The sequence below is a fragment of the Myotis nattereri genome (assembly GCF_964212035.1).
Source record: "Myotis nattereri genome assembly, chromosome: 7".
NCBI lineage: Eukaryota > Metazoa > Chordata > Mammalia > Chiroptera > Vespertilionidae > Myotis > Myotis nattereri.
Window position 1 is genome coordinate 41,156,154 of NC_138082.1, and position 23,714 is coordinate 41,179,867.

Sequence of the window (23,714 nt, forward strand, 5' to 3'; positions counted from 1 at the left end):
GAAGGGTCCTGGGTTCGATTCCAGTCAAGGGCATGTAACTTGGTTGCAGGCACATCCCCAATAGGGGACGTGCAGGAGGCAGCTGATCAATGTTTCTCGCTCATCGATGTTTTTAACTCTCTATCCCTCTCCCTTCCTCTCTGTAAAAAATCAATAAAATATATTTTTTAAAAAATGAATGAAATGGACTTGAGACTGATCCACAGCCCTCCCCAAGAGGCTAAAAGGATGAAACCTTTTCCGCACAAAGCCTGATGGTGTAGATCAGTGGTCGGCAAACCATGGCTCGTGAGCCACATGCGGCTCTTTGGCCTCTTGCATGTGGCTCTTCCACGAAATACCACATGTAGGCGCACTCATACAATGCGATCGAAACTTCATGGCCCATGCGCAGAAGTCGGTTTTCGGCCTGGTCGAGTCTATTTTGAAGAAGTGGCGTTAGAAGAAGTGGGGGGTGTCGGTCGGTTGAGCAACCAGAGATGCAGTGAAGGCGGCCGCGGGATACGCAGTGCGGGGGAGGTGCGCATGATTCATGCACAAGTTGAGCGAGCCAGTCAGTCAGCAGTCTCATTGTGCAGTGGTTAGTGCTAGTCGTGTCATCGCACGCGGGTGACAAAAGTACCTACTCGAAGCATAAAGTTACCTGTATTTTTCCAACCAGCTTCAAATCCTACAGGTAATTTTGTCAATTTAAGAATTGTAATTATTTTGTGTTGCTGGCTTTATTATTATAAAATGAAACATTTTTTTAGGTGCCCTGTTTGACATGGCTACAAAGAAGAAGCAAAGAAAAACGGAAGACGAAAACCGTGAATTTAAAGTTGAATGGACCGAGACTTTCACATTTACTCAAAACTTAAATGGCATTCCAACCTGTCTTATTTATCAGGAAAAATTGGCGCATAACAAGAAATCAAATTTGGAGAGACATTTTACAACTAAACACGTGCCATTTAGTACTAAATATCCTGTCGGTGATGCAAGGAAGAAAGCAGTTGAGGAACTTCAGAAGAGTTAAGAAAAATCAAGATCTGTATTTAATTACTGGATGCAATCTTCCAACAATGTTAATATTGCAAGTTTTGTGGTTAGTCAAGAGATTGCTAAGAGAGGAAAACCATATACAGACGGCGAATATATAAAAAGTTGTTTTATAAATGCATGTGAAGAGCTATTTCGGGATTTTAAGAACAAAGCAGATATTCTAAAAAAAAATTAGAGTTACCATTGTCTGCTAAAACAGTGAAAGACAGAACAGTCAAAATGTGTTCGAATATAACCAACCAGCAAGTCGAAGATCTTAAATTGGTTTCAGCTTTATCAATAGCAGTTGACGAGTCTTGTGACATGAATGATACAGCGCAAGTTTCACTTTTTGTACGATTTATTTCATCTACAAGTCCTAAAGAAGAACTTTTAGGATTATTGCCACTCAAAGGTCAAACACGTGGAGAGGATATAGCAAATGCTGTAATTGAGTGCATTGAAAAACATCATATTCCACTCGATAAAATTGTCTCAATTTCAACAGATGGGTCGAAAAGTATGACCAGCTTAAGAAATGGGTTTGTTGCTATTTTGAAAGAAAAAATTAATCACGAGATACTTACTTTCCATTGCATCATTCATCAAGAAGCGCTTTGTGCGCAGACATTTCCAGAAGAAATTTGCAAAGTTATGGAATTGGCGATTAAGATTATCAACTCCATTATAGCTAAAGCTCTTAATCATCGCCAATTTAAAGAATTTTTAGGTGAAATGGAGAGTGAGTACACAGATCTTCAGCTGCATGACAAGGTACGTTGGTTATCAAGAGGAAACGTTTTGAAATGTTTCGCTTCCTTATTAACAGAAATTAAAGCATTTCTCCTTGAGAAGGGTGTTCACTATCCAGAAGTAATGAACTATCAGTGGATCCAAAAATTTTATTTCATGGTAGACTTTACGTCTCATCTAAATCAGCTTAATCGTAAACTACAGGGGAAAGGAAACACAGTTTTTTCGATGTTAGAAGTTATTTCATTCGAAAACGAATTATCTCTTTTTGCTCAAGATTTTGAAAGAGAAACTTTGATTCACTTTCCAAGCCTGTTGAAACATCGCCAAGAAAATAATTCTGATATTGACATTTGCTATTTCAAAACAACACTTTTAAATATGAGGGAAGCTTTTCTCAACAGGTTTCAGGAATTCAGAAACAGCAAAGAGACGTTAGCTTTTGTTAAAAAAACTTCTCAATGCTACTGTAACAGAATTAAATTTTTCTCCCTTTAATATTGACATTGGCAATTTTGAAATGCAATTGCTGGATTTAAAAAACAGCTGCGGAGCTTGAAATTTGAACGTCTTTGTGCTGATATAGAAATATTGGAGAAAAACAAATGTGAACTTAGTTCACAGCACAAGTGGTCTGCTTCGAAAGACCTGGAGAAGGAAGATATGTTGATTGTTAACACCTGGAATAGTATTCCTGACTCATATAATCAACTGAAAAAACTAGCGTTAGCTGTTCTTTCCTTATTCGGGTCTACATATTTATCTGAACAATCATTTTCAAGCATGAACCTTATCAAGAGTAAATTGAGAAGTCGTCTTATTGATGAGAACCTGGAATCGTGCCTAAAATTAAAAACAACAACATACAAACTGACTTACCCAAACTTTCCAAGGAGATGCAAGGCCCTTGTTCACATTAGTGTTTGTCAGTCATTGTCATGATTTAATTTTATGGATATTGTAAGGTAAATTATAAAGAATTTAATTTTATCAATAAATAATATTGTTATTAAGTATGATATCAAGTTTTATTCAACATACCTATAGTTTAAGACAAAACTTTAAGTAAAGTTTATTAAGTTAATTTTAGGGAACGTTGTGGAGTGAAAGAAGATGTAGTGTCGAGGATTGAGAAAGGTACGTTGAGATGGTTTGGACATATAGAGAGGATGAATGAAAGGAGATAGACGAAACAAGTATACAAGATGAGTGTGGATGGGAGAGTTGGAAGGGGTTGACCTCAGCGAACATACCTCAATCAGATTGAGGATGTTTTTAGCAAAGGCCAGTTTAGGAGTACCCTAATTAAGTTAATAACAGTGTACCCACCTATATAGTTTAATTTTAAAAAATTTGGCTCTCAAAGAAATTTCAATCGTTGTACTGTTGATATTTGGCTCTGTTGACTAAAGAGTTTGCCGACCACTGGGTTGGGGAAAGCTGAGCAGAACAGAGGGAAAGAACTGATGTGACCCGGGTGGTTATGGGAAGGAGGGTAAAGAAGCCAGAAGGTTAAGGATGGAGCTCACTTCTCATTAGCATCAAAGGGAAACCTGAGGATACAGGAACCTGGAAGGGAGTGTGACACAGAAAGGATGGAGGGACAATCTGAACACAGTAAAATAAATTACCACCTAAGTTTCTCTTTCAAGAATAGATTCACGTGGTCTGAATCTATTCTTTTCTACACTCACTGAGAATTCTCTCTTCCCTTCCAAGTTTCTTCCACACCATAGAGAACCAACACAAAAGAGAACGGGAAGAAGCGTCGGATCAGAGTTCATCTTGAAAGCCACCATCTCTGGCCTTGAGTGTCTTTGGTCCACTGATTTCTACTAAGGCCCATGAAGATTTTCACCAGAGAAGAATGATTTTATGGCTCATTGTGGAGTACATGAACATACTTCTTTCTACAGCATTTGAGGAGTATGTTTTCTTTTCTTTTTTTTTTTCTTTTTTTTTTTTTATGGAGGGAGTCCATTCTCAATGTTTTTTTTCCTTAGGAACTATTTCTTGAAATCAAACCCAATAGTAAAAAATCACCAGAAACCAATGAATAGTTCAACAAAGTTAGATTTATTGTATTCTCTCTCTTGTCTCCTCCCTCCTGGGTGATTGTACTAAACCAACTGATACCAAAGTTGCATATGTGATGAATAAGGATCATTTACACCAGTGGTTCTCAACCTTGGCTGCACATTAGAATCACCTGGGAATCTTTTTAAAATCCTGATTTCTGGGCCTCATTCTGGAGGCAGCCGAGGTTGAGAACCACTGAAATAGATGAACCTGGTATTCAATTAATAGAGAAGAAAGCAAGAGACATGGCTGACAACCCAAGATTCCACGTGGGAATGGAAGGAGTGAAATTAGACAAGCCCAACATCTTATCTGTCTCCACATGTTAGTAGTGCTGAGTCATCACCCTATATGGCTTGGCTAAGTGGATAGAGCATAGACTTGCAGAATAAAGTGTCCTGGGTTCAATTCCAGTCAAGGGCACATGCCTGGGTTGCAGGCTCGATCCCCAGTAGAGGGCATGCAGGAGGCGGCCAATAAATGATTCTCATCACTGATGTTTCTATCTCTCTCTCTCTCTCTCTCTCTCCTTTCCTCTCTGAAATCAATAAAAAATATATTTTTTAAAAAATGAGTAAGTGACCTTCCTATCCTTGAGGAGTCCACAATCTAATTAGAAAAGAAGATCAGAGTGATTATTTCCATCAAATATGACTAGAACCATGACAGAGATAAGCACAGGATAGCACTGGGCCCCAGGGGAGGGTACCTCACACAGACAGGAAAAGGTAATTAGAAAAGCTCTCCTAGAGTACATGCCCGTGACCAGAATCGAACCTGGGACCCTTCAGTCCGCAGGCCGATGCTCTATCCACTGAGCCAAACCAGTCAGGGCTCTTCTCTCTTCTTTCTCACTAGTGGTTCTCAACCTTCCTAATGCCGCGACCCTTTAATACAATTCCTCATGTTTGGTGACCCCCAATTTCATTGTTACAAATTGAACATAATTAAAGCATAGTGATAAATCACAAAAACAATATGTAATTATATATGTGTTTTCCAATGGTCTTAGGCAACCCCTGTAAAAGGGTCATGACCCACAGGTTGAGAACCGCTACAAGAAGGAAAGGAGAAAGCCAGAGGGTTTTGAATCCGTACCAAAAGGAGGGGGAAAGAACTCTACTTGGACACAGAGCAGTTCACGTAAGACCTCAGAGGCTTGAAATAGGGTACAAGTTGGGGAATTATGATGTGTTCCAACCATAAAGTGAAAGAAAGGATGGAAGGAGATGAGGTTGGAGAAAGGGGTCCCAGGCTGTCCTCACATGGAAGTCATTACAAAGCCTCTCTTTCCCACACTCCTTCCTCACTCTTTTTCTCCCTTTCTCCCTTTCACCAGGTTCATCTATTTGCTTTAAAATAACCCCTCAATTGAAAATTGAAAACAGTTCTTTTTGAGGTTGTTTTATCTTCCCTCTAAACAGCCCTGACTGGTTTGGCTCAGTGGATAGAGTGTTGGCCTGTGGACTGAAGGGTCCCAGGTTTGTTTCCCGTCAAGGGCATGGAGAGGAGAAGAGAAGGGAGAGGAGGAGAAGGGAACTTCAATGTCCCCTTCCTCCAGAGACATGGGGAAGAGAAAAGTCTCTACACAAAGAGGAAGGGTGATTGTTGACAGTAAAGAAGGGATGGTGGCCATAATCTGACAGCCTACAGGACTTCAGGAGGGCCAGGTCTTCTCTTTTCTGGTTAGAGAAGGAGCAATGGCGGATATCCACAGGTGATGAAGGCTGGATGTATGTCCTGTGGCCTTGTGCTGCCTTGGGAAGATGACCACCAGATCCTACCTTATAGGGGCAAGCGATATGCAGACCTGACTCTTCACAAGAGTGGTCAGGTATTTAATGGTCAGGTTACCTAGGCAGATCAAGTGTGGTCAAGTCTCAGGGTTTAACTGCACTGCCCACCCCAAGCAACCTACCAATCCTTTAAACATGTAACTAAAAGCCAGTCACATTGGTTTATTTCAAACACAACTCTGCTGCCTACATTCAAACTACTGTAACAGTCAAGGCAATGGACAAACTCCCAAATCACTGTGATTTAATACATTAGAAGTTTAGTTTTTGCTCATGTTAAAGCCCAGGTGGATGTTCCTGATCAGTGGCAGAAGGTAGGGCGTTCCCATCTCCAGGATTGAAATTGTTCAGCAGCAGCTATGAATGACTTGCCCAGTGAACCATTTTATAGATTCTTCAGGTCTCTAACTGTAGGTGCTGAACCCAATACATCCTCTCATGTGCATTTGGTAGTTTCTTCTCCAATTCGATGAACACACCAGCTTGTCAGTCTGGGGACTCATGATGTCAGTAGCTATTTTCTGTTAATAAGAGATCATTTATTTTATCAAGATGTGCTTTAACTGTACAGTTAAAGTGTAAAGTAGATTTCCAATTTCTGTGAATTTTCTGCCTTATAATAACCTACCTGAAGCTTTGCCCCAAAATATGCAGCAAGTGAATGACCCTTATTTTGAAATCTCAGTTTTGAAACTGTTGGTCTTTCTTTTGATAAAAGCTACAAAGGAATATTTTAAAGTGATATAAAGCTCATCCTAAGTGCTGTCAGATGCTTGCTGCGAGGGCTATGGGGCAAGTAATCATAGTTATCCACCTGCTGGGTGTTCTCTTTGTGACTGTGTTAAATATTTAATGGAGTCCCCTCCTTGCGGTGAGCAGAGCAACTTAGGGGGCGGCCCACAGTGATTCCTTGCCTGCTGTCTGGCTGTTCAAGTTGACTCTTAGCAGTAGTACCTGCTGGGCTTGATAGCATACATGGTTTTATAGCCAAGCTCCTTAGTTTATGGGTGGAAAATTATGACAGAATGGTTATATAAGGATAGTCACAGACTGGAACTAAATGTCTGAGTTTTTAAATTTTGCAATGCTATGAAGATCATAATATGTTTATTCTGTTACAAGAATCTGTGATCCTTGAAAAGGATAGAAGATGAAAATGACCTATTAAATATAACTGATTATATTTATTTATAGTGGCTTAAGAAACACACATTCATGAGTTATGTTCGTGGATATTGTAGTTTTATCGGACATTTGCTCCTTGGGAGGGGGTATCCATGCTTTTGAATTTTAAGTCACATATCACAACTCTGCAAAGTCTATTTTACTAGAGTAGCAGCCAAATTTACAGTTCTTTCAGAGGCTTACAGTGCCCTACGCAATCTGGTTTCTGATTATCCACCCCCAGCCCTCTCTCATACTTCTCCAGCCACACTGATCTCCTTGTAATTCCTAGAACATGCAGCTCACACACCTACCTCAGGGCCTTTGCACTGGCTACTCCTTCAGCTGAAATACTTGTACCCCAATTGCTGCATAACTCACATCCTCACCTCTTTAAAATCATCATTCAGATGTTACCTGTTAGCAAGGCCTGACGTCCTTGGTATTCCTAATCCCTTTTATCCTGCTCTATTTTTCCCCCTTAATCCCAAACACCTTCTAACATATAATTTCTTTATGTATTTTTGTATTGTTTACCATCTGTCTTCCCTCATAGAATGTAAGCTCAATGAAGGTCAGGATTTTGTCAGTTTTGTTCACTGATGTATCTCCAACAACTAAAATGATGTTTAGTATACAATTAGACATTATCATTGAATATTATTTAGTTTTGTTGAATATATTATCTATATTATTAATAAATATATTAAATATTATGTGGCTGTCATGGCTCAGTGGTTGAGCATTGACCTATGAACCAGGTCACAGTTCAATTCCCAATTGGGGAACTTGCCTGGATTGAGGGCTTGATTCACTGTGTGGGTCGTGCAGGAGGCAGTCAATGATTCTCTCTTATCATTGATGTTTCTATCTCTCCTCCATTTCTCTCTGAAATCAATAAAAAGATATTTTTAAAACATAGATTTAAATACTATTAAATGTAGAATAACTTGGTGTAGAACGTATTTTAATATATTTGTAGAAAAAGGTAAGGAAGAAGTTATATCAAACTGTTAATAGTTGTCATTTCTAGAGATGGCAAGGTCAGTGCTTTTGATTTTATTTTTACTTAAAAGTTTCACAAGTGTTTATATTATTTTTGTATAATCAGGCAAAATTATAAAGATGCTTTAAAATTTTAGCCCCTTTATATTTTATATTTTACCAAGCTATCATGAGCCTTCTAAAAACTATGAACTATTATTGAAAGCCATAATTGAAATAACATAAGATCTAGGTAAATTAAGTTGCCTTGCTATATCCTTAGGGAATTCAAATAGATTACTTTCTATTGCCTTTGCCTGCATGGAGTGTTGCTTGGATATTATTCTAAGATCCTTGTCTGAAACTGTCCCAATAGCATGCAGATAAAGTACATTTGCAGATGACCTGCCGTTGCATCAGGTGGCTTCTTGTATTGCATACTTTATTTACAAATATCTTCACCATGATGCAATTATTCTGGCTTTGCTTTAGTTGGCATTGTGCTTGAGAATTCAACTCCCAATAGTTAGCTGTGCTCTAGAACATCATCTGTGAAGATTTCTGCTCTTCTTTTTCATACGAGATTCAAAAGAACACCTTAAAACAAATACACTAATGCACAGCAAGCCATTATTTAGTCAACATAAGGTACAGTATTCTACTGCTTAATTTAATATATCCTTCCATAGTGTAGTGATGAAAAGAATTTCATAACCATTATGTGAAGAGTTTGTTTTCTGCCTGCAACAGGAATAAATAATTGGACTCAATATTTAAATGGGAAAGGTGCAGGAAGGGGAATGGCAAAAAATAACTAAAAAGTATGGCAGGATTTATGCACGAATGCCTTGGCAGTCTATGTATGTGTCACAACTTCAGCAGTGGGTAAACCCATCAGTGCCTAGTTCCCCTCTGCCATGGTGGCCAATGCCCAGAGTTACACAGTCATCTAAGGTATTATGATCTGAACTCTGTCATTCTCCAGTCATACACAGTTCTTCTATATGAAGTTCTTTCCCTGACCTTCTTTATTAAAGCCTGTTATAGACAACTCAATAGTTCTTACCCTTATCGTGAGCACTTAAGGATAATGGGGCTACGTCTCTGAGATCCTTCAACATAGAGAATTAAAGTCCATTTTGCCTGTCAGATCTTAATAGGAAAACACCCCTGCAACCTGGGATACTGAGCGCTAGCCCAGCGGGACAGTTCATCGTCTGTTCCCTATAACACCTTCATAATGCCTTCTGGTCTATCACTTACGTTTCTGTTACAAAGGGAAATGCACACAATTGGAACCAGTAAGAGTTAGAGCTCTGCGGATCTGTTGAAATGCATTTGCAACCAATAATTTCCCAGTTGCTGATATTTAGGGTAGGCTAGTTTGAGTAGGTATGGTAGAGACGATTGGACAGTGGATGTAAGAGTTCCAGATGACCAGGAGGGTGAGGAAGCTGAGGGGATTACTAATATGTGAAGAGAATATAGAATGGGGTAGTTGTGGGTGATGAAGGTAAATAGGAGTCCCATAGTTCTAAGAGTCAAACAAACGTTGCTGCGAAGGTTGTGGAGACAGTGCCTCAGTTCTAAGCCCAAAGGCCAGTTGTTATTTTTTTCTAGGAATGCTCATGTCAGTGACTTGTAGGCCTTGTTGTAGGAGCCATTAGGATTGATCCCATGTGCAGGGAAGGTGGGCAAAAAGAAACCGCTTCTCTGTTGTTTCAAGGAAATCAAATGACCCACTGGAAACATCTCTCGCATCTTGTTCCAGGGCCATCATTTCTCTCCAGGAGATTGGCATTTGGAGGATAAAGTTTTGTTTGAGATTATTGTTAAAGTTATACATATCTTTCTAGGGAAAAGAAACACATTGCACATTAATAAATTATCATCAATTAATTTAACCTTTTCTTTAACTACCTTTGAGAGGCTGGAAGATCTGACAAGTATGTTTTGATGGCTCCTAGAGATAAACCATCTTTAATTAGATCCGTTCGCTGGGAAACTGCACTGATTTTTTGGTTAAAAAAAAAAAAATCTCTATCATTTCACTGACAGTCTAAGCTTTGTTTTCCTCACCACCAGCCTCTCAGACTCTGTCCTTGTTTATCTCCTTCACCGCATGTCCCTTTTCTTCTTGGTCTATGACCTCTGTCCTCAGCGGCTTCAGATTTCCTAAGGGAGGTTAGACAGAGCCTCCAGTTGTCCTACAGTTGACAGAGGCAATTGTGCCTACCACTCAGTGCTGGTTCAGGACCACCAACAATTGTGGATGGCTCTCAGCAAAACAAAACAGACCCAACCCATTCTAGTGCTGCTCTGGCTAGCCCAAGACTACACATTATGCCTTCCAGATTCCTCTAAAATGGACTTCCTTCTCCTCATGCTCACTAGCATTGCTGTAATGTAGACATTGTCCTTAGGGAGAGGAAAAAAACCACTTTATTCTTGTAGAAGATAAAGTTGATGGATGTGTTTGTTATTGTCTGGCTTCCTTTGAGCCAGTCTCTCCATTTTCAAGGTAGTCAATTTCTCTAAGTCTTATCTGATAAGTATATGAGATAATTCATGTGAAAACCCTGAACAGGTGTCAGACATGGAGTGAACATCCAGTAAAAGTTAGCTTCTAATCATCATTGTCATCCTTGTCTTTGGTATGGGGGCTTTGGTTGATTCAGACTTGGTTAGGGCTTGGTTTCCTTGTGAGATTTTAAATTAAAAGAGATAGGTGTACATTAAAAATTAAATTATAATGTGTCTTTTTAAATATTATTTTAAAATAGTTGTTATGAGGAGTAGTAAGAGAGAAGTGAGTAGATAATGTTTAATTTCAATTAACTACTTTTATATCCTAGGCTGACCAGATATCTGGTTTTCACATAAGATCCGTTCTCTGCGTACCTATTTGGAATAGCAGCCACCAGATAATTGGTAAGACATTTCCTAAATGTTCAAACATTTTTTTAAGAAATACAAATTTAATTTAAAATACACCCATATCTTTTTTTATGTGTTCCCCTTTTTATGTCTAGGATTCATCAACCTATGTCTCATACTCTTGTGTTATCTCATAAGTGCAGACTTCTGATGAATCTACATTAATCCCATCAATGAACAAACATCTGTTCCTTTAAATAAGAACCAATATTTTTGAAGTTGGAGGGGATCTCAGAAAGTAACTAATAGGATTCTTTTACCTCAACCTTTGGAAGCTGAGGCAGAGCTGGCAGAGGGTGCAGAGATGAATAAAATCACAGAGTGAATTGCTAGCAGGGTTAGAACTGAAACTCAGGCCTCCTAACTCCTAGTACAAACTCTCCCGCTACATCTACATATTTACATCTATGTGTTTACACATGGATTAAATGCAAAGAAAGAAGGAACATGAATTACTAGACATATACTGAACATACATCCTTCTGTCTGGATGATTCTGAAATAAGCTACACTTTCCCCAGAATAAGGGAATTGTGGACCAAAGAAGCTTCCATTTCTTCTCTTCTTGCTCCCTTCTCTCCCTTCAAAAATCCAGGCAGGAAAATATTAAATCTAAGAAGGAAGTCTAGGCAAGAAGAGGTCAGTGATTAAAGTAAAGAAGTCATGAAGGATGTAAGCATTAGTTAAAATTATTGAAATGCAATGAAAATGTGATTTTTTTCCTAAGAGGCATAAGGTAACTAATGTATTTGGTAATCAATGCATCTGTTTGCCTCTCTGTCTCCCCAGGTTTGCCTCTTAAACTCTAAGACACTGCCTCTTACCAATTTGCTACTCTGTAAAGGTTGTCAAGACTTGAATTCTAAAAAGAAGTTTTTCATCAGTTTGCTTACTTTGCAGAAAAACATTGGTACATTATCGAACATACAGAATATTCTAAGATTTAGGAATTTGAGCCCCTAGTACAAAGCATTGAATTGCACCATGTACCGAATTTTAAATATATTTAAGTTGGAAGAGAAGAGGAAGTCCATAAGAAACACCATATGTTATCTGTTGATGTCCAATGTAAATCTCACATAAGGTCTTTCATTTCATCCCTAACAGTAAACATCTGTTATTCTTTCAAAATTAAGACTGTAGTTTGCTTGTTACATGCCAAAAGATTTGCATTTTAACTATATATGTCTTTTAGCATATGATGACTTACCTCCCTGGTGGGAAGTTAGGTGTTTTAAAAAATAGAAGCATGCTTTAGAATTATAGCTATTTTCTTTGTTTGTACTAAATAGGGACACAGGAGAGTAATTTTTAAGATTGATGAGGTTTTTTTGGTTAAACTTATGGGTTTTAATAATCATGTCCCCACACATCTGGTATAATGCTGGAAATTAACTTTGGAAAGAAGAAGTACTGGTAGCAGTCCACAGCACTAACCTTGCTTTGAAGGTTAACTGTATCATTATCCCGAACATATTACCCTTTGAGTAATATGCTTTACAAACATGCAAACGTTGTCTCATTTAATCCTCATAACCCTCTGAGATAGTTAACATTTCAACCCCCATTTTACAGATGAGGAAATTCAGTGCTAAAAAATTTAGGTAACTTGTTCAAGTTAATACTGATAATGGAGTTGAAATTTGAACTAAGACAGTCTAACTTCAGGGCCAGTGTTAATCACTATGTCACACTGTCTCACTCAAACATTGTGCTTCAGGGAATTGAAAAAATTAAAAATTACATATATATATATATATATATATATATATATATATATATATAACTGTGCATGTGTGTGTGTGTGTGTGTGTGTGTATGCTAGATTTATCAGAGTTATTGTGTACAGTCATCTTGAAAACCATTTTCAGGAAATAGATTGATGCCTGGTAGAACTCCAGGCTTCATTGAGACCTACTCTGGGTCTCACAGCCTGGAAAGGAGACTGCATTTCAGCACATCTCAGATCTGCTGCCATGCACATAACAGGTACTAGAGAGACCAGAGATTAAACTGGGGTGTCTAGAGTCACTTAAAGGAGGCATTGAATCAGCTGGTGCTTACTATATTGTAGCAACACAGTCTCCAGTGCTGAGAATGACCACATATGCCAAACTCTTCCTACAGGAGTGGCTCAAGTGTTAAATAGACTTGATGGAAAACCTTTTGATGATGCAGATCAACGACTTTTTGAGGTAAGAAAATAAAGCAAGAGTTATAGCTGAGACACCAATAGTCTCCTGGTTGCAGCTTGCCCAGACTTGTAAGGATAAATAATCATTAATTATCATTATACTTAAACTGTGTGACAGAATTTAAAGGAAGATTTAAAGGCTATATAGATGCTTAGGTAGTATTTGATTCTATTTTTTTTTTTTTTTACTAATTAGGTTATTTTGTGACCATTGATTAGTTTTATCCTCTTTTTTTTTTTTTTTTTTTTTTTTTTTACACTACTGAGTCAGCCACTCTCTATTCAAAGTGTTTATTGTCTTATCCTTGTCTTGTTTGGGTGTACTCAGAGCTGTGAGATCCCCTAGTCAACTCTGCCAGTTGTGTCATCATCACCTCTCTGATGTTTACAAGCTTCCTTTTCCTCCAGCCTGCCCTTCAGCTAGAGAGGTTGGCCTTCAATGGACTCCCTTGTAGACTTTGTACTAGTGACCAACATGAAAATCCCATGATTATTTTCTTTAGCTGAGAATACCTCACAGCTTCTTTACTAATTGGTTCCAAATCAATCCTCCTTCCTCTTAACATTTAACGGTGGGTATACTTACTTGGTTTCTTTACCAACATATTTTAAAGGCTAGATACTGAAAGAGGTTGCTTTGGGTCAATTGGAATGGAATGACTAACATCAGTCCACAGCCTAAATAAAGAACACATTTAAACAGACTCTAAGCATGTTTTGAAATGCATGAAGTCGTTTCTTCACAATGACAGTAAACTAACATTTTCTCTGATGTACATTGTGAGCTATAAAGCTGTTACATGACAATAGTAATTACGAATTTTAATGTGCATATTTCCCCAAGGCCTTACTCTGTGTACAATAAAATTATATTTTCAGGCCCATCGCTGATAACTGCCTGCTTTTATATTAGATTATTCCAATGAGTTACTGCAATTTTTAATTAGTGGGCTTTCTCTTCCTTAGGCTTTTGTCATCTTTTGTGGCCTGGGCATCAACAACACAATTATGTATGATCAAGTGAAGAAGTCCTGGGCCAAGCAGTCTGTGGCTCTTGATGTAAGTACAATATTTATGTCAGAATTGTATGCTAAAAAGCCCTAATTTTATGAGGGGGAAAATCCTTGTTAATTTCTCAATTTTTAATGATCTATTGGGTCTTAATTATGTTAGAGTCATGGGTGTGAATTTGATGAAAGCTAGAGACCCTCTCTAGAAGAATGCACAGATGAACACAATTTTATATATAATTTCAGGAAGTTCACAGATTCTTTGAAGCCCATCCATATATATTGTATGGTTAAATATAAATTTTAAATATTAGGTTCATTAAAAGTGGTGAATCAAAAATAATTTCTCAGGATTTTAAGTGTATTATGAACTTATTTTGAACACATATAGATATTCCAGAAATTCACAACTTTTCTTACCATAAGAGAAAACTTCCCTATGAAAATGTGTGACCCACATAGGGGAAGCTGCGCCTGGCATTATCCAACTCCTCCCAACTCCTCCTCTCTCCCCCACCACAACACACATCCCATGAAGAACTCCAACCTCTTTCCCAGGCCTGCATCACATAACCTCAGACCACTAAGCTCTAAAAGAACAATTCTTTTCTTTTTTTTTAAATTTTTATTGATTTCAGTGAGGAAGGAGAGGGAGAAAGAGATAGAAACATCAATGATGAGAAAGAATCATTGACTGACTACCTCCTGTATACCCCACACTGGGAATCGAGCCAGAAACCCGGGCATGTGCCCTGATGGGAATCGAACCATGCATGGCCTTCTGGTTCCTAGGTCAATGCTCAACAACTGAGCCATGCCAGCCAGGCTAAAAGAACAATTCTTTTTATTTTTAATCTTTATTGTTGAAAGTATTACATAGGTCCTCCTTTTTCTCCCATTAACCTCTTCCAGCTTACTCCTGTCCCACACCCCCAGGTCCTCACCACCACATTGTCTGTGTCCATGAGTTATGCATATATGCATACAAGTTTATTGGTTGATATGTTCCCACCCACCCTCCCCTGCCATCCCTCTGAGGTTCAACAGTCTGTCCCTGCTTCCTATCTCCCCTGAATCTGAGCTTGTTTTGACCCAAGACCTATTTTCTTCCTGCTCTGTAGCTATTACCAAAGATTTTGTTTATATCTATGAAATGCTTATTAAGTAGGGCAGATAAAATGTCAGTGCCAAGATAATACTTTATAGAGCAATCTATATATATAAAAGAGTAAGCAACCGTTCGACCAGTAGCTATGACGCGCACTAACCACCAGGAGGCAGACACTCCGACCAGTAGGTTAGCTTGCTGCTGGGGTCCGGCCAATCGACATTAGGTAAGAGGGGCCGGACACACCCTGGAGCCCGCCCACGGTCTCTCCCTGACCCTGATTGTGCACCGGTGGTGTCCCTCGGCCTGGCCTGGGCCCTCTAGCAATCCGGGACCCCTTGGGGGCTGTTGGAGAGTGGGTTTTAGCCCAATCCCTGCAGGCCAGGCTGAGGGACCCCACCAGTGCACAAATCCATGCACCGGGCCTCTAGTATAATAAAATACATACCCAATTTTCAAAATATTCTATGTACCCAGTGAGATGTTACTAGAAAATGAAACCAACGGGGAGGATAAGTCAGTAAGTCAGTGCTACCTGCAGTACTCCGAGGTTTACAAGACATAATATTATATTTATCTATTTACATACTTTTTTCTCCTATCTAAACTGTGAATTCTAGAAGCACAGAGATTTTTATCATTTTGGCAATCTTATTCCCAGTGCCTAACAGGGTGCTTAATACAGAGGAAGTATTTTTGTGGGTTTCTGTTTTATTTATTTATTTTTTTACTTTTTACTTTTATTGCGTGGTTTTTGAATGGGGGGAGGGAAGGAGAGAATGAAGGAAGGTATTTTTTTGTTCTTTCTCTGAGCTAGTTTAGCTTTGTTATATGTAACATCTTTGCAATAAAGAATACAAACATTATCTAGAGAATGAATTAATGCATAGGTGAACTGTAAAGATGCAACCCACCAATAAAAATCACTACTAGAGTGTGAAGGTCTGTGTACAGAACTATTTTCAAATCCTAGCTTTGTCATGTACCTCAGTTGGGAGTATTAAGTGAGATGATGCATGTGAATATTTTAATACTCAATAAAATCACATAAATAGCAATAATGCTACATTATCACTTGTAGGAGTATATTTATTACTGAGAAATCACCATGTATTGGGAGTAAGAGCAAAAGGACAAGAATTTGGAACAGCAAATATTGAGTCATGTCTCCTTCACCATCACCAAATTCTGATCTCCAGAGTTTCCTCATCCATTGTTTCTTAGTTTCTGCAACTATAAAAAGGAGGACATACAATATACTAACCCCACCGAAACCCTACTTCCTATTGCCATGGTATAATTCACACACACATACACAGAACCATAGAACATCTCAAATATCCCCATATTCTTACTCCTTACCTCCCTCATAGTAGATCGTCCTCCTGTTGAGAAGGGGTTAAAATAACTGGGTTGAAGCACGAATGGTTGTTTGCCAATGAAAGTCAGCATTCTCACTGACACTCCTTTCTAATCCACAGATTCCATTAGAAAGTGCTAATATCGTCACAGTCTATTCATGCATGAATTGCTTATTTGGGTTCATAGTGAACACCCTCTTGTTTGTGTAACTCATATACCTTCTATCTTTAGACACAGACATTATTATTGACACTCCCAAATTTCCAGCACAGCTCTGAGCCCTGTGACAATCTCACCCTTTCAGAAGTTGACTTACATGTGTGGACTTGTATGTTCTGTGTGCATTATTTTGTGCCAGTGTCAGAAGTGGCATTCCCAGTCAGAATTCTGGTGTTGCCATCTTGGTTTTATCCCTCCCACCTCCACTCAACCCCTACCTCACCAGATATCAATTCTTGACTCTTGATCAGGTGGCATACACCCCTTCTTTAGTCCAAGAATCCATATACAAGAATATTAGTAGCTAGAATGATTTCTTTTCCTTCCTCCTTTCCTTCCTCCTTTCCTCCCTCCCTCCCTCCCTCTCTCCCTCCCTCCCTCCCTCCCTCCCTCCTTCCTTCCTTCCTTCCTTCCTTCCTTCCTTCCTTCCTTCCTTCCTTTCTTTTCTTTCTTCCTTTCTTTTTTTAGATCCCTAGTAACAAAATACTTAGAAGAGTAACTGTAGCATTACCATCTGATTGAGACACAACAGCCCAACAGGGCTTCTTGTTCAAAGCTAAAGAAGGGCTCAAGTTCACTCACCCATGGCTATGACTCCCCAAAGGGAACCCTCCCCTTCTCCGGGGACCTCTGAGGCACTGAAGAGTCCAACTTCTTGTGCTGTTCACAATACAGTCTTGTGTCTGTGCTGTTCCACATCCCACCTTCTTGCCAGCCCAGGGCTCAGGGAACTGAAGGCTCAGAGTTGGGGCCTGGGATCAGAGGGGAGGTCTCTGCTCACTTCATAACAATTTGCCATCGAACATCCAGCATGAAAAGAGCATTCTCATTGCACGAGCTCTGCTTAGACTGCTAGCTGGTCAGAAAACTACCTGCAATTTCGTTTCTGGGCTCTGCAGCAAATATTTTCAAATAAATGGGAACATCAATGGATGAAAGTCATGTTCTTTCCTTTGGAAAATCAGATGTCAACTAGCACCTCCAGAGTGGAAGGATTTCTTATCTCATGACTCTGTGAAGACAAAAAATGATTTGTTGAGAGCGACTAAACCCAAACTCTGGAATGGGATCTACAGAACTATAGTATGCATTAACTTCTAAAGGATTATATATTTTTAAAATTTATGTATCAATAAATATTGTACATGAATATTAATAATATAATATTAATATTTATATTAAAAGTATGTTGTTTATATTTTTGTATTTATAACCAGCCTAGTCCAATAAGGTACTTAAGTTACTTTATAGGGATAGAAATGGTCTGGCAAAATGTTAAAGGTCAGTAACAACAATAACAGGCTGAGAGAGAGAGACAAGGAGAGAGACAGACACAGTGAGCGCCTGTGCTCCCAAGCCAGGGACAACAGAGCCACAAGCAACGCTCTCCTTAATCATCTCATTGGCTCTTCCCTAAGGACCTGGGGTAATGACCCTCTCCCCTTTGTCCATTGTGGGAAGATTCCCCACTTGGGTCTGGCCAGGTTCTTCTTCTTGTATGTCTCATTTTTGCTTATTTTTTTCAGTTTTTATCCTCCTTGATCTTGCCCAAGAAGATCTATGTCTGAATGTAGCCTTTTCATTCCTATAATCTTATTGCAGTGTCCTTTTTTCAGTTGGCAGCAAGAGTGAAGGGAAATAATCCACCCCATGGCCCCCAGTGACAATAACCACCCTAGAAGCCTCATGGTCTGGAGAGGTAAATTGAATACAAGAGTCTCATGAGAGATAGCGCAGCATTCTCTTCTGTGTTTTAAACATTCTTTCCCCCAGGCATTTTAAATAAAAATACCCACTTGGTGCATCCTCTGGAAGTAAACATTCTCCAGATAAATTCTCCGCGAAGGCTAATAATGCTCACAGAAATGCTCGGTGCTCACTAGAAGTACACGCTTCCTGCAGGCCTTGCTTGGCATCAGTGTCCCCGCAGAAGGAGGCTGCTTTCCTTGTCTCAACGAAAGGCAGTGTAGGGACAAGATTTAAAGCCTTGTGTTTGGCATGGGTCTGATAAATCTAGTGAAGACTGAATGATCTTGGTCAAGCTACCTAACCACTCAATGTCAGGTTCTTCATATGTTGAATGGGTATGATAAGAAAGGTGTTTTAACAGTTAGGTAAAATTATGCAGGGAAAGTGTTTAGAGAGAGTGTTTAGTCAAAGTTAGCACCTAATGAAAGTTAGCTGTTCTATTAACCAGAGCACTTGCTGTCTTTTATTTGCATCGAGTTCAATCTCCTCAGCCCAAGATTTGCTGGAAAACTGCACTCATTGAGAGGCTGGGGAGGAGGTGTGGTATTTTGCCCCTTTTGATCTAGAAGATCATTTCCTGCTTGAAGTTTGAGCTGAAAACAGATCCCCATTTCCTATATCCTTCATATACCTTGTTTCACACCATTGAGCATCCCAGCAGCACTGCAACCATAGCTGCTATGCTCGAGGGCACTACTGCTCACTACAGTACACTACTGCTCACTGCTGCTCACCACTACTCACTACAGCTCACTACAGTATACACTACTGCTCACTGCTGCTCACCACTGCACATTACAGCTCACTACAGCTCACTGCTGCTCACCACTGCTCACCACTGCTCACTACAGCTCACTACAGCTCACTGCTGCTCACCACTGCTCACTCAATGCAAGCCTGTTATCTGTGGCACGTGTTACCCTATGTGCTTCTGCAGAAAAGTCCAGGGCATGGAAATACAAAATTTCCCACGTCAAAAAATAGCCATGCAGCTCTTCTAAAACTGCATATCTCCAGTGGCAACTGGCCTTCCAGAAAAGACTTACCATGCTGGAGAGTTTCTTCCCTGTTGCCATATACTGGTCACTTCAGCTCATTTTAGTCTAAGCCACAAATGGTGAATAATAACAGAAAGATACAAAATATTTTCTACTCTTTTGGCTTTTAAAAAATGAAGTAATACGTTATCATGATTTTGTTAACCATTGAATTATAAACACAATTGTTCTGATAGATGCTCTTTTTAAAGATCCTCACCTGAGGATATCAGAGAGTGTGGCAGAGTGTGTCTCTCCACTGGGGTGGGAGAGAGAGAGAGAGAGAGAGAGAGAGAGAGAGAGAGAGAGAGAGAGAGAGAGAGAGAGAGAGAGAAATGTAGAAAATGTAGAAATGTGAGAGAGACACATCGATTGGTTGCCTCCCTCAGGTGCCCTGATCAGGGATGGGAGCCAACCTGCAACCCAGGTGCACTTGATCAGGAATTGAACCCGTGACCCTTAGGTTCCCAGGCCGACATTCTAATCACTGAGCCACACCAACCAGGGTGATGCTTTTCTTAATTTCTCAAAATTTAGTTCTTTGCTCAATACTAAATTTCTTCTTTTTAAAAAAATATTTTTATTATATTTTATTGATTTCAGAGAAGGGGGAGGGAGAAAGAGAGATAAAAGCATCAATGATTAGAGAGAATCATTGATTGGCCACCTCCTGCACACCCCCCACTGGGGATTGAGCCCGCAACCTTGGCAAGTGCCCTTGACTGGAATCAAACCTGGGACTCTTTAGTTCGCAGGCCGATGCTCTATCCACTGAGCCAAACTAGCCAGAGCCAACTCCTTTCTTCTGACTTAATAGAATTAGTATTCTAAGTCTCATAGAGAGCAGAGATGTTCTTAAAGCTGAATATTGGAACAAAGAAAGGACTTTACTAGCATTTTTAATAACTTGAATTTTATGATCATGATTTCCAGTCTATGTGAGCAACCCAGAGCTTCAACGAGAAACATACTAATTTATGTTCACATTTTCTGAAAGTAAGGATCGAAGACCAAAGTGGGAGAACTTTACCTTTAAGTCCAGAGTACAGAGAAAATACAGTGCAAGTGTAGATGTGGAATATCACTTCTTCATTTTGAACATCAAGGATTGTCCTTTGGGATGTCTTTCATAGATATTGCAAATGAAGCTTTACCTAATACTGATGAGAAATTTTCCAGAAAATATGTCAGTGTATTAAGGGACACATTATACACTTTTATGATCAAAAAAGGAAAGGAATGAGGGTCAACCAGAGGGTACTGAAAGGGCATATGCAATCAAGAGCCAAGCCCCATTTATTCTACCTCCCCAAAGCCTCTCCTGTCCATTTTCTCCTTTCCAATTGCTACAGCAATCATCCTACTTAAGGGCTTCATTACCTCTTGACTGAGCAATGTTAATAGCCTTCTATTTGTTCTTCCTAAACCATAATTCAGATTGCATCACTCAGGCTCTCATAGACCTTAAATTACTCCCCCATTACCTATCATACTACAAAGTTCCTGGCCTTTGAGACCCATAGAAATCTCATACCAAACTTTCTTCCAACCCTGGCTTTCATTTCTCTTCTCAGAGTATTCTATGCTACTTACAAACTCAACTACTTCTTAGTCTACAAATCAACCACCTGCTTCTCTGCCATCTGAGCTTCACTCTAACACCCTCTCCACTTTAGTTATTCTCTACCTTAATCATAGCATCTCCGGTCAGAAGTATCCTATCAGTCAAAGCTTAATTTAAAAGTTATCTTCTCCCTAAAGCTTTTAATTCCATGTTTATTTATTCCTCTCTGTGCCTTATAGTATAGTTAATTGTGAATCTGTATGTTTTCCTCTGCTATAACATGTGTTCCTTAAAGTATGTGATCATATCTTAGAGCTATTTTAAATATCACGATACTCAATAAAAGTGTATTAAACAAATGAATACATGCAGCCACAAATAATTGTTTTGGTCTGGCATGTCAATATTCTAAAAGGGAAAAGCTCGGGCTATGGTGGAGGAGCTGGCGGCCACTCTGGCTGGCCATGGACTTGTGTAGTATCATCTCTGTGTTCCCTTCCCACTTTACAGGCCATGAGTACAAAGTGTGTATGTATGTATGTATGTATGTATGTATGTATGTATGTATTTTGGGAGGGACCTCTTTCCCAGGTACCATGTCTCCTGAGGTATTTCCTTGAATGGTGATTAAGGGGCCAACCTGACTTCCTGATGGAAGAAGAGAAGTGAAAGAGATGATTCTCTGATGAGGAATCTCCTAAGCTCCAAGGAGAGAATCTTCTCTAACTGGATGATTAAAAGAGCTAGACTTTCCCCCGCTTCCTTTCAAAACCTGCTCTGTTGAATCATTCTTCCCTGCTCTTAGATGAACTCCCTGGTAGATTTCATGGCTCTTCTGACACACTTACGTATAAAATAGTCTCCAGGATTCTCCCTTGCTTAGGATTAGAAGTTTATGGTCAGGAGAAGGTCATAATGGATTTCTTTATCTTCATCATCTCACCTTCTCTCCGAAGACAGGAGCCAGAGGAAGGAAGGATGAAAGGGCAAAATGATGTTGTGCTAACCTGGTTTCAAGGCCCTCTGTGTCAGACGCCAATAGTTGCTTTTTATCATGAGTTGCCTTCATAAATTCAGAGAACTGGGGCTGGGCTCCTTTGGCAGTCCCTGCTGTAGGTTTTCCTCTGCTGACTGGCAGGTTACAATCTCCTCTCAGGCCCTGGCTTCCAGTGGACAGCCCGTTCAGACCTTTCCCCTGTGGGCATCATCTCAGCCTTCCAGGAAGCCCTTTTGGTCAGCATCTTTTTGTTTTTATCTTTTTTTTATTGTGGTAAAATAAACAAACATAAAACATCATTTTTAAGTGTACAGTTTAGTGGCATTGAGTACATTCACATTGTTGTGCAACTATCACCATCATTCATCTTCAGAACTTTTTCACCTTCCCCAGCTGACTCTGTGCCTATTAAACACTAACACTCATTCTTTCCACCCAGCCCCTGGCAGCCAACACTACTTCATGTCTGTGAATTTGAATGCTCTAGAATCTCATCTACAGTAGTGCCCCCCCATCTGTAGTTTCTCTTTTCAGTTTCATGGTTTCAATTACCAGTGGTCACCCACGATCCTAAAATATTAAATGGAAAGTTCCAGAAATAAACAATTCATGCATTTTTAATTACATGCTGTTCAGAATAGTGTGATGAAATCACATGCTGATCTACTCTGTCACCCGGGATGTGAATCATCCCTTTGTCCAGTGTATCCACGCTGTAGATGCTCCCCCCCTCATTAGACTCTTAGTAGCCTCCTCAGTTATCAGGTCGACTGTTATGGTTTCCCAGTGCTTGTGTTTGAACCCTGATTTTACCTACTAATTGTCCCAAAGTGCGAGAATGGTGATGTTGTCAATTGGATAAGCCAAGAGCAGTTATAAAGTGCTTCCTTTAAGTGAAAAAGTGAAAGTTCTCAACTTAACAAGAAAAAAAATATTATGCCAGCCAAGATTGTTAAGATCTACAATAAAAATGAATTTTCTATACCTGAAATTGTGAAAAAGGAAAAAGAAATTTGTGCAAGTCTGCTGAGAGATAAACAACATTTACATCACTTTTATTACAGTATATTGTTATAATTGTTTTATTGTATTATCAGTTATTGTTGTTAATCTCTTACTGTGACTAACTTATAAACTAAAATTTATCATAGGATATATGTATAGGAAAAAATATAATATATATAGGGTTTGGTACTATCCATGATTTCAGGCATCTACTGGGAGTCTTGAAACATATTCACTTGGCTAAGAGGGGGGCTACTTTAAGTGGAATCATATAGTGTTTGTCCTTTTGTGACTTATGTGTCTTTTTGTGTATTATTTCACTTAGCATAATGTCTTCAAGATACATCTGTGTTATAGTATGTGTCAGGATTTCCTTTCTTTATAAGGCTGAATAATATTCCATTTAAGTAAATGCTACATTTTGTTTCTTCATTTCTCTGTTGATAGACACTGCTGTTGCTTTTGTGGTTAGAGTCATTTTAAGCCTGGACATCTTTCAGGGAGTATATTTGGCTCATGGGACAATTCACAAATCTCCAACCATTGGATTATACAAATACAGCTCTCTCCTTCTGCCCACTAACTTTTAGAATGTTTAGGCAGGTACCAGTTCCCATGCCACACTCTAGGGAAATATATATAAAGTTCTACAAGTGGTTCTATGGAATCCCTAAGAAGTTCTCAATATGGGCTCTTTCATGAAGTCTTATTTATTTATTTATTTATTTATTTA

The 23,714-nt window shown here is 39.2% G+C and overlaps 1 protein-coding gene across 1 annotated transcript in view; it reads left to right on the forward strand.

Annotated features, from left to right (window-relative positions):
- The window catches only part of PDE11A (phosphodiesterase 11A), a gene marked incomplete at both ends in the record, with an annotated part of 286,244 nt that overhangs the window by 139,671 nt on the left and 122,859 nt on the right, over window positions 1-23,714 (forward strand). The window contains 3 exons of the mRNA XM_081095861.1: window positions 10,655-10,730; window positions 12,864-12,931; window positions 13,897-13,989. Coding sequence (XP_080951987.1) covers window positions 10,655-10,730; window positions 12,864-12,931; window positions 13,897-13,989 — 237 coding nt within the window. The remainder of the gene's footprint in view (window positions 1-10,654; window positions 10,731-12,863; window positions 12,932-13,896; window positions 13,990-23,714) is intronic.